Consider the following 15,574-nt stretch of genomic DNA (forward strand, 5'->3'; position numbering starts at 1 on the left):
ACACAGGCTTCCTGGGGGCGTGCTTGGAACCACCCTGTGAGGGGGGAGAGCGTTTGGCCCTAGGCAGTCCCAATGGGCTCTGGAGCCTGGCGACCTTAGAGTTGACCCAGTTGGGGCGAGGTCTCCAGCCTTGGCCAGTTATCACACAGACACTTGGTGAGGGCTGTGACCCCAGACTGGGCGCTTCCTCCACGGTCAAGGCTCAGAGAGGGCCCTGGGCTCAGAGCCCTGGCAGCAACAGTGCCCAGCCCCCGGGGGAACAAGAGCCTCAGTCCTGAAAGGAGATGTGCCCACAGTGCCCACAAGGCAGACTTCCCTGGGTACTGGGGAGGAACGATGTCGTGCACAGCATGGCGGCCACGGTTGGGAGCTTGCTGAGTGCCCCTAGACCAGATGGCACCTGTGGGCTGCTGCTGTCCCATTGCTCATTCCCTTGTCAGCCTCTCTGCATGTTCCCAAATCCCAGCTTCTAACCATCAGGCTCCAGGAATATTCAGATAAGGATCCCAGAAATGACCACCCCACCCTTGTTTGAGGACCTGTGTTTGGTACGTTGGAAGGACCTTCCAACCTGGTGGTCTCAGATGACAGTGAGTTAAGGCGCTGACCTGGAAATGATTCACGGATCACAGAGAGGGCCCGCCCTGTGATTGTCCTGCCGCCTGTGATCAGTGCAGGCTTTCTGTCCCTTACACTGGGTTCTGCCCTGGAGGGCCATGGCTGTGACCACAGGGAGCGAGGGGCAGGGGGACCAAGACCCCCATGCCAGGAGGTGGACGGAGTAGGAGGTTTCAGGTGACACAGACCTGGGGGTCCGGGCCTGGGGGCTGGCTTTGCTGCTCGCGGGCTGTGTGACTCTGGGGAGGTCGTTTGACCTCTTTGAGCTTGGTTTTCCATCTTTCAATTGGCAACAGTGACAGTGTCCTTGTACCACATGGACTTACGGGGATTAAATGGGATTTATTTAATGTGAAGTCGTGGAAGTTGCTACTATGGCTTTTTAGGAATGACCCAGCTAACCAGTTTTTTTGTTTTTGTTTTTTGTTTTTTGTTTTTCCACCTAGCTGCTGACTTGGCCTCCAGAAACGTCTTCGGGAGCCTTCGGTCTTCTGTGGGATCTCAGTGTGGACGGAATCTTCCTTCAGCCGGGTCAGTCCTGGGATGCAGGGTGGAGACTGGTGCGCTGAGCTCCCGAGACTCCTAGTGCCTGGAGCCCAGCTGCAGGGGAGATGCTGGTGGGACGTTGCATCACTAGGGTGTGGCGGCATCAGGCCATCTTTGGCTCAGCCTCCAGCATTAGTAAAAAGCTGAACCAACAGGCTCCTTGGCACCTTGAACTGGCCTCAGATCTCAGTCCCTGTGGCCACGGCCAGGCTGACCTCGCTGCTCTTGGGATGCCAGAGCAGTCCAGGACAGTGGGTTCAGACTGAGACAGGCTCTAGGTCTGAGGGGACAGCTTGCTCCCAAGTCCTTCCTGAAAGCGCTGGTTAGCTTGGGAGGGTTCCAGGAACATCCGCATCAAATCAGGCTGCTCCTTGGGTTGGAGTCACTGAAGGGAAGAGTCTGAAGCTGTCTCCCTCGCTGACAGCCTTCCTTGGCTGATAGGACATCCACAGTGCCCCTGAGTTTGGTCTGGGTGGGAATGAGAGCCTCAAGCTGGTGCCTTGGTTGTGGCATTTAGGTGGTGTATTTAATTCCTCTTTATAATGCTTTCGGATGTTCAGAGTTCCACAGAAGGAATTAATTTCCCTCCTAGTGGCTGCACCCTCCCTAGACTGTCATCATTTGGTACCTGAACCTAGACACTTCGGCACCAAAAAATATCATGTAACCAGTTGAAAGCTGCTTAGGCAGACAGTGAGAGGGACTCCCAGGTGGTCAGACCCAGCCTCTGCCCCAGCTGTAGGCTGCGCACCCCAGAGCAAGAAAGCACATGGCCCTGAAGGCTAAGGCTCTAGACCAGGATGTACCATGAACCCCCAGCCCTTTGAGTTTCTGCTTTTGTGCCTCTTCTGCTTGAGGAGTTGGCTGAGCTGGGACCATCTGTCAAATTAGAGCATTCCAGACGCCTCCGCCCCGCTCTCCATGGAGCCCTCTAACCGAGGTCTTCTGAACAGCACCAGTCTCAGCACCCTCTCCCTTTTCGTAACCTCTGCCCCTGTAGCCCCCGATGCCCTTTGGAGCCCCAGGGGCCGCCTCTGCGGCATGCCTGCCCTTTAGGCGAACAGAGGCCTCCCTTGTCCTGCTCCCTGCAGTGGTATGTGTCGCCTCCTCTGAGGCTAAGGGGACGCCCCACTCTCCTTTGCTTCTTGCCACGTTGTCTGTGTTGCGCTCCCCATTAGGAGGGGTCAGAAACAAGCTCTTGAGCCCCTTGTCAGCTCAGCTCTGGTTCTTCCAACTGCAGAGGATCTCCCGTGGACACTACCTGAGAGCCCAGCCTGGGATTCTGTTTCCCTGCCCAGGGGACCAGGGACTGGCCTAGAGAAGTCCATGCCTGGGGTCAGGATCTCAACTGGTGTGGGGAAAGTGAGAGGCCCGGTCCGTTAGAGAACTGAAGGCAGGGACTAGAGCAGATGGTTGCGTACCCAGGTTCTTACCACGTCATTCACAATAGCTAAGAAGCAGAAGCAATCCAAGTGTCCATCCGTGAATGGATAAACAAAATGTGGTACGTGCATACAGTGGAATATTATTTGGCCTTAAAAAGGAAGGAAATTCTTTGAATGTCCATGATACATTATTTTAAAAAAAAAGAAGGAAATTCTGACACATGATACAAAATGGATGAACGTTGAAAACATTATGCTGAGTGAAATAACATACAAAAGAACAAACATGTATATGAGGTACCCAGGATAGTCAAATTCGTAGAGACAGAAAGTGGAATGGTGATTACCGGGGGCTAGGGGAAGGAGAGAGTGGGGAGTTACTGTTTAATGGGTACAGAGTTTCAATTTTGCAAGAAAAAAGAGTTCTAGAGATGGATGGTGGTGGTGATTGTACCACAGTGTGAATGTACTTGCTACCACTGAACTGTGCATTTAGAAATGGTTAAGGTGGTAAACTTTATGTTATGTGTATTTTACCACAACTGAAAAAAAAAAAAAACTAGGTCAAGAGCAAAAGGGCCAGGTGCCCAGAGAAAATCTGTCAGAAGTCAGGACTAAAGATCAACTGCCATTTCAGGAAGCATTTCTAAGGTTAAATCAGATCCAGGATTGATGCAGAAGGAAGTCATGCTCCTCAGGATTTCACTAATAGCCTGGGGCTCTTGAGTGTCTGAGAGGACAGCAGGCCTCTGGGGCACAGAGCTCAAGGTAGACTGGGGCTGTCTCCCTTGCCCCGTATCTATGATTCGTGTGTGCGTGCGCACGTGCGTGTGTGTTCAAGTCGCTTCTCATACGTAAGCAGGAGATTTGTTTGTGTGTAAACTCCCATCCTTTCCTGGAGCTTGTGGTGACCAGCAGTTCTTTCCAGACTGTCCTAGGGAGAGTCTTACGCCATTGCCTTTATCCCCACCTACTGAGTAAGGGAATTGCTGAGGGGACCAGGACTTAAGAGTATTGACGGCCAGGTGCGGTGGCACAAGCCTGTAATCCCAGCACTTTGGGAGGCCCAGACGGGTGGATCACGAGGTCAGGAGATCGAGACCATCCTGGCGAACACGGTGAAACCCCGTCTCTACTAAAAATACAAAAAACTAGCCGGGCGTGGTGACAGCGCCTGTAGTCCCAGCTACTCGGGAGGCTGAGGCAGGAGAATGGTGTGAACCTGGGAGGCGGAGCTTGCAGTGAGCCAAGATCATGCCACTGCACTCCAGCCTGGGTGACAGAGCCAGACTCCGTCTCACAAAAAAAAAAAAAAAAGAGTATTGACTATTATGGGTGTGCTCCAGTGACTGAGGCTACAGCCCGAGTGGCCCAGGGCTCCCGTGTGTTGGGGCGGGGGGTGATGGGGAATTGTATTCCTGGATAGGGAAGCAACACACGTGCATGTCAGCTGTGCAGAGCGTGGTGCACTCAGAGAGGGGATGCTCTGGCACGTCGCCACGCCTCAGTGCAGTGAGTGTTCGTTCATTTATTCAGCTAAGACATTGAGCACCTCCTTCCTCAAGCGCTTCGCTGGATGGCAAAGAGAGGCGTGGGAATGAGTACAGCACGGGCCTCCTCCTAGGAGGCTGATAGGTGGGAGGGGATTAAATGAGCAGTGACCATCAGAGCCAGAAAGGAGGCAATGGAAAGAGGAACTACCTGTAGGCAGGTGGGTTTGGGGTGTGGGGAGGCAGGAACCAGGAAGTTCTTTGTAGAAGATGAGACAGTTGAGCCATCTGTGCCAGAAAGCAGGGATTGCAAACTCAGTTGCCTGTGGGGACTGAGTGAGCAAAGTCTGAGAGCTCCTGCCCGGTGTAAAAGGACTGTCTACATCAGGTTTGGTGCAGGTAAACGCAGGTCTGGTGTTCCCAAACCTCTTCATTTTCAAGAGAAGCCACATTTTAGTTAGGTTGTATTTTGACTGTTTGATAACAAACACCAAGAGTAGTTTGTTACCTCACATGACAAGGAGTTCAGAGGCAGGTGATTCGGTCACACGTTCAGTAGATGTGCAGTCTCAGGACTCTGGATTCTGCGTGTGCCTTCTCACTACCTCCTCTCCGGGTTGCAGAATGGCTGCCGCAGCTCCCAACACCATTGTGTTCTCAGGAGACAAGAGTGTTCAGGGCAGCAGAGGAAAGGATGGGACATACGAGGTCGCTGCTTCTCATACTTTCCTCTCTTTTTATCAGAACAGTTTTTCCATTTTGTTTCATTAGAACTGGGTCACGGGCTTTCGAGTCACTTGCCATGTTGTTTGTTCTTTGAACATCACGGTTGTGTCTGAGGAATTTCCAGCCTCATGAATCCTATCCCTTCAGGGTGGAATGCATGAGATTTACTCTTCCAGTCCTTTTTTTTTTTTTTTGAGACGGAGTCTCGCTCTGTCACCTAGGCTGGAGTGCAGTGGCGCAATCTCGGCTCACTGCAACCTCTGCCTCCAGAGTTCAAGTGATTCTCTTGCCTCAACTTCCTGAGTAGCTGGGACTACAGGCACATGCCACCACGCCCAGCTAATTTTTGTATTTTTAGTAGAGATGGGGCTTCACCATATTGGCCAGGATGGTCTCGATCTTCTGACCTTGTGATCCACCAGCCCTGGCCTCCCAAAGTGCTGGAATTACAGGTGTGAGCCACTGAGCTCAGCCTAGGTTTATTTTTCTAGTCTCTTTTAAGATACTTGAATTTTTAGTTTTCAAATTTCCATTTAGTCCTTTTTTTTTTTTTTTTTTTTTTTTTTTTATAGGATTTTTTTTTGTCCTTTAGGCTGGAGTGCAGTGGCACAATCATGGCTCACTGCAGCCTTAACTTCCTAGGCTGGAATGATCCTCCCACCTCAGCCTCCCAGGGTATCTGGGACTACAGGTGCACACCGCCATGCCCAGCCAATTTATTTTTATTTTTTGTTGAGACAGGGTCTCCCTATATTGCCCAATTGCCCAAGCTGGTCTCAAACTCCTGGGTTCAAGGAATTCTCCCACCTTGGCCTCCCAAAGTGCTGGGATTATAGGTGTGAGCCACCACACCTGGCCCTTTATTTCTTTTAATAGTTTCTGTTTCTCTCCTGGGATTTCCTATTTGTTTATTGAGTATGAGCAAACTTTCTTTTAACACCTTGGACATAGCCCTAATAGCTGCTTTGAAAATCCTTGTTTGTAATTCTAACATCTGGGTCATCTAAGTCATTACATGGAATGTTTAGTATGAGAGTGAATGCTTGTTTAGAATAAGTAGAGAAATCATCCCAAATACTTAGGCCTTGGGAGGTTCAAGTCGCTTTCCACTGAGCTCAGGATTTTTTCTTATAGCAATGCTTGTTCATTGCAACCTGACTTCGCTTCCCATCCTGGAGCACTCATGGAGGCACATGCCGGTGAGGGACCCCGGAACCTAAGCTTAATTACCTTGATGGTTAACTGGCTTCTGGCATATAATAAACCTGTTTTCTGCTGAAGTAGCAAGCTCCTGTTTCTGTTGCCTGCGACTCAGAGCTCTGACTGCTCAAATAACCACCCTTAGGCCAGTCTCAGCAAAGGTGAGTGGAATGCCATTGTTCTTCCGCTGGGGTGGACCCATTTTCCTTGAGCAACACCAGAACAAAACCAGAGTTCCCTTACCAAGGAAGAAGGGAGGCGTGGCTCTTGGATAGGCACCACAGACTGCCACGGCCGGGATATAGATGTTTTATTTTTGTTGTTTTTTGTTTGTTTTGAGATGGAATTTCACTCTGATTGCCCAGGCTGGAGTGCAATGGCATGATCTCGGCTCACTGCAGCCTTTGCCTCCTGGGTTCAAGCAATTCTCCTGCTTCAGCCTCCCAAGTAGCTGGGATTACAGGCGCCCACCATGCCTGGCTAATTTCTTCTGTATTTTTAGTAGAGACAGGTTTTCACCGTGTTGGCCAGGCTGGTCTCGAACTCCTGGCCTCAGGTGATCCACCGCCTCAGCCTCCCAAAGTGCTGGGATTACAGACGTGAGCCACCACGCCCAGCCGGGATATAGATGTTTATGTGAGATGTCCTCTTGGTAACTAACTCAGTTAAGAAAAAACCACTGCGAACCCACCTGCAGACTCCGTTCAATGACAGACCACTGATCTGCAGCCTTTGGGCAGAGTATCGGGGTGTGCAGGGATGCACGGGAAGCAGGGAGCAGTGCGAACAAAGACAAGGAGGCGGAAGAGTGGAGCTTTCCCTCAAGGGAGCAGAGGAGGAGATAAGACTGGAGGTCTTGAAGGCCAGGTCTTGAAGGACAGTGGGTGCCATTGCGGGCACAGTGGAGCTTTATTAATATTTGGCAAGACCAGGATGGAATGGTTGGTTGTTTTAAAGATACAATTCACATACCATACAACTCACCTTTTTAAAATGTAAGGTTCCATGGTTTTTAGTATCCTGAGTTGTTGAATCACCACTGTCTACTTCCAAAACATTTTCATCTCCCCAAAAAGAAACCTCTTAAAATGTGGTATATCCATAAAATGGAATACTGTTCAGCCATAAAAAAATGAAGGAGTGACATGCGCTATAACATGCATGAAAGCACCAATAAGAAAAAAGGACACCAAAGGTCACGTAGTATATGATTCCACTTACACGAAATGTCCAGAATAGGCAAATCCACAGAGACCAAAAGTAGATGAATAGTTGCCAGGAGATAGGGGAAGAAGGAATGGGGAGTGACTGCTGATGGATAAGAGGTCTCTTTTTTACCAGATATGTGATTTGCAAATGTTTTCTCTCATTCTATGGGTTTTCTTTGCAATCTCTTAATATTATGTCCTTTGATGTACAAAATTGTAAAATTTTGATGAAGTCCAATATATCTATTTTTTTCTTTTGTGGTGTCAAACTTAAAGACATCATTGTCTAATCTCAGGTCATGAAAATTTTCATCTGTGGTTTCTTCTAAGAGTTCTGTTGTTTTAGCTCATAAATTTAGGTCTTTGATCTATTTTGAGTTCATTTTCATATGTGGTTTGAGATAGGAGTCTAGCTTGGTTCTTTCGTGTATGGATATCCAGTTGTCTCAGCACCATTTATTGAAAAGACTGTTCTTTCCTCATTGAATTCTGTTGGCGCCCTTGTTGAAAATCATTTGACCATAAATGTAAGGTTTTATTTTTGAACTCTCAATTTTATTCCATTGGTTTATATGTCTACTCTTATGCTAGTACCCTAAATTTTTTATTACTGTAGCTTATAGTAAGTGTTAAAGTTGGGAAGTGTGAGTCCTCGAACTATGGCCAGGCACAGTGGCTCATGCCTGTAATCCCAGCACTTTGGGAGGCCAAGGCAGGTGGATCACGAGGTCGGGAGATCAAGACCATCCTGGCTAACACAGTGAAACCCCGTCTCTGCTAAAACATACACACACACACAAAAGTTAGACGGGCGTAGTGGTGGGCGCCTGTAGTCCCAGCTACTCAGGAGGCTGAGGCAGGAGAATGGGGTGAACCTGGGAGGTGGAGCTTTCAGTGAGTTGAGATTGTGCCACTGCCCTCCAACCTGGGCAACAGAGCAAGACTCCATCTTAAAAAAAAAAAAAAAAATTTGTTTTGGCTGTTTGGTGTCCCTTGCATTTCCATATGAATTTTAGGACCAGCTTGTCAATTTCTGCAACATTGAAAACTGGGATTTTAATAGTGATTGTCTTGGATCTACAGATAACTTTTGGGTACTATTGCTATCTGAATAATAGTAAGTCTTCCTATCCATGAATATAGGATGTCTTTCCATTTATTTAGATCCTCTTTAATTTCTTTCAACACTGTTGTAATTTTCAGTGTACGTGTCTTACATTTCTTTGGTCAAATCTGTTCCTAAGTATTTTATTCTTTTGGTGCTGGTATAAGTAGAGATGTTTTCTTTTTTTTTTTTTTTTTTGAGACGGAGTCTCGCTCTGCCGCCCAGGCTGGAGTGCAGTGGCCGGATCTCAGCTCACTGCAAGCTCCGCCTCCCGGGTTCACGCCATTCTCCTGCCTCAGCCTCCCGAGTAGTTGGGACTACAGGCGCCCGCCACCGCACCCGGCTAGTTTTTTTTTTGTATTTTTTAGTAGAGACGGGGTTTCAGCGTGTTAGCCAGGATGGTCTCGATCTCCTGACCTCGTGATCCGCCCGTCTCGGCCTCCCAAAGTGCTGGGATTACAGGCTTGAGCCACCGCGCCCGGCTAAGTAGAGATGTTTTCTTAATTTCTTTTCAAATTGTCTATTGCTCGTGTGTAGAAATACAGATTTTTATATTAACCTGCTGAACTTAATAGCTGTGATAATTTTTTTTGTGGTAGAATTGGGTTTTGAAAGCAAACATACTCTTGTGCAACTAATTGGTTAAGAGAAATGACCTCATGTTTCTTTAACAAAAATGCTTTGGCCGAGCCGGTATATGACTGGCCATTAACCTAGCACCCGTCTTAAAGCAATGCCTTAGGAAAAGGAGCTCTATCAGCGAGATCAAAACGCTGTCGAAAGGAGCAGAGTTCGCGTAGGTTCTTTCCCATTTGCTTCCAAGACAATTGTCCATTTTTACCTACCCATTCCATTCTCTTTTGGCTTCTATAATATTTGTGTAGGAGGAGGGGGACATAATAAAATAGAATGACCCTGGCCAGTACATTCTTTGGATATTTTGAAAGTGGGCGAGACGTTCAGCTCCAAGAACAAAATTCATTTCACGTTCTTGAGCAGGGTCTTAGGACACTTTGTTCTTCCTCACTTGATCACACTTTTCCCTTTGTTCCTCGGGCTCTGGCATCGTAGCCACTGGGGCCTTGGGCTTCTGTACAGGCCCCATTTTGTGGGTTACTTTTTTTTCTGCCGTGGCCTGTTGCATTCTCTTTCCTTCATCTCTCCCTTCCTTTCTTTATTCCTCCTTCCCACTCCTCCTCTCAGAAAGCGTTCGTAAAGTTGTTTCTTGTAAAAAGAATAAAATGGAAACAAGATGGCCAGCAATCTTACCACCCAGGTAACCCCTGTTGTTATTTTTTAAAGTATTCTATGTACCAAGTTTAGAAAATTTAAATTTAAATACTAGAGAAAGATGCAAAATAAAGAGTGAAAGTCTTCTTCCCAGCCACTCCCCACAGCCACTTCCTCCTCCCAAGTACTCATTAGTAACAGTTTCTTGTGATTATTTCCAGGAACAAATTAATGCACAATCCACGTTTCATCTATATTTTTATGTTTATACATGTATACCGTATTTCTTTTTTGTGTTTTTGAGACAGAGTCTCGCTCTGTCGCCCAGGCTGGAGTGCAGTGGCGCCATCTCGGCTCACTGCAAGCTCTGCCTCCCGGATTCACGCCAATCTCCTGCCTCAGCCTCCCGAGTAGCTGGGACTACAGGCACCCACCACCACGCCCGGCTGATTTCTTGGATTTTTAGTAGAGACAGGGTTTCACCATGTTAGCCAGGATGGTCATGATCTCCTGACCTCGTGATCTGCCCGTCTCAGCCTCCCAAAGTGCTGGGATTACAGGCATGAGCCACCGCGCCCATCCTATGCTGTATTTCTTTTGCCACATTAGTATCCATCTAAAATGACCTCCAGTACTGATTGCTCTTCCCAGAGTTTCCCAGTTCTCTCCACTGATGTCTGGAGAGGCCCCAACCTGCACAAGGCAGGCCACGTGGGGCTTTCTAGACCAGGAGTCTTCTGAGTGGGGGGTCCTGGAGGTGCGATGAGCCACTGGGATTCAAAAACAAAAAATTAATACGTATTTCTTTTTTTTTTTTTTTGAGGCGGAGCCTTGCTCTGTCGCCCAGGCTGGAGTGCAGTGGCGCGATCTCGGCTCACTGCCAGCTCCGCCTCCCGGGTTCACGCCATTCTCCTGCCTCAGCCTCCCGAGTAGCTGGGACTACAGGCGCCCGCCACCTCGCCCAGCTAGTTTTTTGTATTTTTAGTAGAGACGGGGTTTCTCCGTGTTAGCCAGGATGGTCTCGATCTCCTGACCTCGTGATCCGCCCTCCTTGGCCTCCCAAAGTGCTGGGATTACAGGCTTGAGCCACCGCGCCCGGCCAAAATTAGTACATATTTCTAATCCTTCTTTAAAAAAAAACTTAATTGAGACGTAACTGAATACATTAACCTGCAGACATTTGAAGTGTATAATGTATACATTTGACTTACATATGTGCCTATAAAACCATTGCCATGAGCTAGTAAATATATTCCATGGCCCCCAAAAGTTTCCCTGTGCCTCTTCGTGATTGATCTCTCTTGTCTGTAGGAAACCACTGATCTGCTGTCTGTCACTACAGATTAGTTTGTGTTCTCTGGAATTTTATGTAAATGGAATTACGCAGTAGGTACTCTTTGTGGGCTGTGGGTGGGGAGGGTCTGGCACATTTCACACGGAATAATTATTTTGAAATTTAAGCAGTCTTTAGTCTGTCTATCAGGTTGACAGTCTCTGTTCTTCCCCGTCTTATTAGGAGGTGTCCTCGCCTCACCCAATCTGCCTTTCTTGTGGTTAGCAGGACAGCTTCCTGCTGCATCAGAGCCGCCGGAGTGGAGGCCCCACGACCCTGTCACCTGCAGGTTGCGTCTTCCGTGATGGTGGCAGCAGCAGCAGCAGCTGCCCACATGTGTGGAGCACTTGAGTGCCTGGGCCCTGGACCCCATGCCATTCTCATGCTGGGTGCCCTTCACTCCCTGATTCCGCAGGGCTAGTCCCATTGTCCTCAGGCCCAGAGCGGCGGGCTGGGATCTAGATCTGCCACACCAGCTGCACTCAGTCCCCATGCTGGTGCTGTGAGAATGGGGTCTAGACCCAAATGGGCGGGAAAACACTTGAAGGACCACCCAGGAGACCTCAGGGCCCAGCTCCCTTGGAGCGCTGTCATGTGCTTGGCGTAGCCCTTTCACAGTCTCCAATTAGCATTTGATAACAGTAATTCAGCATTATAATCTCTGTTTTTTAAAAACATACTATTCTTGGATATGATAATAAAAGCAGTTTAATTGAAAATAATAGATAACATTTCCAGAGAGCTTAATTTGTGCTAGGGCCTGTCTCATTTAATCACCACAACAACCCTACAAGTAGATACTATTATTGTCTCATTTTACAGGTAGTTGGGGGCTGGAAAGTCTGCCCAAGCTCCTACTTTGCGTGCAATGTGTGCCCTCTCCTCTGCGGCCAGCCGGCCCTTGTCCAGCTCATTGTACCTCACCCCCTCTGACTATCTGTGCTGTGACCCTCCTGCGTGTCTTTTCTTCTATCTTCCTTCTGCCACAGGGCCTTTGCATGTGCCAGCCTCTCCACCTGGGACGCTCTCCTCCTCCCTGCAGGAGCCCCCTGACTTTGCCTTTGTTTTTTTGTTTGTTCATTTGTTTTGTTTTGTTTTGAGACAGAGTCTCGCTCTGTCGCCCAGGCTAGAGTGCAGTGGCGCGATCTCGGCTCACTGCAAGCTCTGCCTCCTGGGTTCACGCCATTCTCTTGCCTCAGCCTCCCAAGTGGCTGGGACTATGGGTGCCCGCCCCCACGCCCGGCTAATTTTTTGTATTTTTAGTAGAGACCGGGTTTCACTGTGTTAGCCAGAATGGTCTCCATCTCCTGACCTCATATCTGCCCACTTTGGCCTCCCAAAGTGCTGGGATTACAGGCGTGAGCCACCGCGCCTGGCCTTGTTTTTTTTTTTTTTTTTTTTTTGAGACGGAGTCTCACGCTGTTGCCCAAGCTGGAGTGCAGTGGCATGATCTTGGCTCTCTGCAACTTCTGCCTCCCGGGTTCCCGCCATTCTCCTGCCTCAGCCTCCTGCGTAGCTGGGATTACAGGTGCATGCCACCATGCCTGGCTAGTTTTTGTATTTTTAGTAGAGACAGGTTTTCGCCATGTTGGCCAGGCTGGTCTCAAACTCCTGACCTCAAGTGATCCACCTGCCTCAGCCTCCCACAGTGCTGGGATTACAGGTGTGAGTCACCGCGCCTTTCTTCTTAACTCCATCTCTTCCTCTGGGTTATGGACTTCTCCAGCATCACCTTCTCAAGGAGGCCTGCTCTGCGGGTGTGGGCTGCCCCCTTGCTTCTATGCTTGGCTCCCTCTTCCACTCCTTGTGGCTTTAGTCATAGTTGATGGTGGGTTCTTTGATTAATATTGTCTCTCCCAATGAGTTGTGAGCTCAAGAGTATGGGGACCATGTTTTTCTTTTGCTTTTAGTTTTAGTCATCTGTTGGGTTCCTGGCAGCTACGTGAGCAGGGACACGGTAGGACCCAGGTGGTTTTCGCTGTATGAATGGGTGGGACTCCAGAAACACTGGTCTCCTGGTGGACAGCAGCATCTTTTCCAGATGGCGGCTTTGGTCCTATGTGGCCAGTGGGCTGTGGAGCTGCGTGTACTGGCCAAGCTCTGATGGGCTCTCTGGTCCTCTAACATCAGGACTTGGGGTCCATTGGCCCTGTGGGGACAGGCATGCATGCTTTACCCCAGCTCAGCCGGCATCTCCAGAGTCTCGCTGCCTGGGGCACACTCAGCACCTGTCCCTACCACTACATCCCACCACCTGTACAAGGGGACCCTCAGGTACCGCGTCATCAGTTGCTCGTGAGACCCAGGTGAGTTCATTCCCTTAGGACAGTACCTGTCACCAGGAATCTTTAAAGCCGGCAGGTGATTCTGACGTGGAGCTGGGGTGGAGCTGGGGCTGAGACGCTCCGGGTTTTGAGGACTTCGGCCAAGTGCGCTAACCTCCTGCAGGAGAGGCGGCCAGGCAAGAATGGGGGCTTTGCCCACCACTTCAGCTCAGGCCTCTCAGCCCCCAGTTTTAAAATGAGGGGCAAAATAAATTGGAGTGACTTAAACTTGGAGAGCACTTTGTTGTTGTTGTCGAGACAAGGTCTCACTCTGTCACCCAGGCTAGAGTGTGGTGGCGCCATCAGGGCTCCCTGCAGCCATGACCTCGACCTCTCGGGCTCAAGTGATCCTCCTGTCTCAGCGTCCCGAGTGGCTGGGACTGCAGGTGCGTGCCACCATGACTGGCTAATTTGTTTGTATTTTTTATAGAGACAGGGTCTCACTGTGTTACTGTGTTACCCAGGTTGGTCTCAAACCCCTGGGCTCAAGCGATCTGCCTGCCTGGGCCTCCCAACTTGTGAGTATTATAGGTGTGAGCCACTGTGCCCAGCCCAACAGTTCTTAATGTTTGACTTTTAAACGCTGATCGGAGGATGTCTGCAGCTCCCCCAGTACTCATCCTCTGGCCCTGGCAATTTTCAGCTATGGCTGAGCATGAAAAAGTATGATGCCTGTGTCCTGCCCTGTGAGATCAGTCTGAGGCACAGCCTGGGCATTGGCATTTTGAAGCCTCCCATGCTGATTCCAGTGGGCATCCAGAACTGAGAGCCCCTGGGCTGGTGGGCCACGGGCAGCTGGCCTCAGGTGTGGCGAGAGGGGAGCCAGGGCTGGCATCTGAGGATTCCTGCCCGCCCCCACCATCCTCATCACCCACCAGAGCACGGGAGGGTGGCCCTGGGTACCGCTCTGGAGCTGGCCACAGCTTTCCCTAGCTCCGTGGAGCCCAAACTTGGCTGTGTATTAGAATCACTTAGAAATTTTTTAAAATTCCAAAGCCTAGTCCGCACCCCAGACTAATTAAACCACAATTTCTGGGGGTAGGACACAGGTGGCAGTAATTTTTGACACTCCCTAAGTGATTCCAACATGTGCAAACAGGCCGGGTGTGGTGGCTCACACCTGTAATCCCAGCACTCGGGGAGGACAAGGCGGGAAGATTGCTTGAGTTCAGAGTTTCAGGCCGGTTTGGGCAACATAGTGAAATCTCGTCTCTACTAAAAAAAGAAAAACCTGAGCATGGTGGTGTGTGCCTGTAGTCCCAGCTACTCTGGAGGCTGAGGCAGGAGAATGACTTGAGCCCAGGAGGTTGAGGCTGCAGTGAGCTGTGATTGTGCCTTTGCACTCCAGCCTGGGCAACAGAGCAAGACTCTGTCTCAAAAAAAATAACAACAAAAAAAACAAATATGCAGACAAGTCTGAGAACCACTGTGTTAGGCTCTCAGCTGGGTCCTTGATTGAGATGAGAGCAACCACCATCATCCCGAGACACTGTGTGTGGAGACCTGTCTCCTTCTGTTGTTATTTTTTTAAAGAATACTTTTGTTGGCCGGGCGTGGTGGCTCACGCCTGTAATCCCAGCACTTTGGGAGGCTGAGGTGGGTGGATCACCTGAAGTCAGGAGTTCGAGACCAGCCATGGCCAACATGGGGAAACCCTGTCTCTACTAAAAATACAAAAAATTAGCCAGGTGGGGTGGCAGGCGCTGGTAATCCCAGCTACTCGGGAGGTTGAGGCAGGAGAATTGCTTGAACCCGGGAGGCAGAGGTTGCAGTGAGCCGAGATCAAGCCACTGCACTCCAACCTGGGCGACAGAGCAAGACTCCGTCTCCAAACAAAAATAAAAACAAAACCCAAAAATCCAAACTGGGAGAGAATCTGGTAGATCATTCATTCGTGGACATCACTGGAAAACTCTTAGGTTAAGTCTAAATCAGTCTGAACCTTTTGCTTTCCAAACTTGGGAGGGTGGTTTGCTACTACTACCTTCCTGAGTCATACTGAGGGAGCCCTGTATCCTTAAAAACAACCAAGAATGCATGCTTAGGTGGCCAAGTGAGAACGCTATTGCCTGGAGCTGAGGCGTAACAGCTGGGCCTCGACCAGCCGTGCTGGACCATGCTGTGACCTTGAGCATGAGAGACACATGCTAAGAACAGCACAGCGGAAAGACGGGCTCCTGAGATCCTGTAGGTACAGTGGGGTCTCTGCACCGGCTGTGACCTGCCTACCTGCAGACTTCTTTTTTGTCAAAGAATACAATTCTAGCTTTTTGAAGGCCGGGTGGGTTTTTTTCTTTTGTTTTTGTTTTTGTTTTTTGATTTTGGTCCTTTTTATTGTTTGTAGCCAAACCTAATTCTAGCAGATATGAGTGGTTCTGTGGTTTGGCACAATGTCACTCTGTCCCAGAC

At 49.3% G+C, this 15,574-nt stretch overlaps 1 protein-coding gene across 1 annotated transcript in view; it reads left to right on the forward strand.

The window, feature by feature from the left end:
- FAM178B (family with sequence similarity 178 member B) overlaps positions 1 to 15,574 on the forward strand; it is a 116,172-nt gene that overhangs the window by 39,848 nt on the left and 60,750 nt on the right. Inside the window, exon 8 of the mRNA XM_025353503.1 lies at positions 1,065 to 1,149. Coding sequence (XP_025209288.1) covers positions 1,065 to 1,149 — 85 coding nt within the window. The remainder of the gene's footprint in view (positions 1 to 1,064; positions 1,150 to 15,574) is intronic.

The sequence above is a fragment of the Theropithecus gelada genome, chromosome 13 (assembly GCF_003255815.1).
Source record: "Theropithecus gelada isolate Dixy chromosome 13, Tgel_1.0, whole genome shotgun sequence".
NCBI lineage: Eukaryota > Metazoa > Chordata > Mammalia > Primates > Cercopithecidae > Theropithecus > Theropithecus gelada.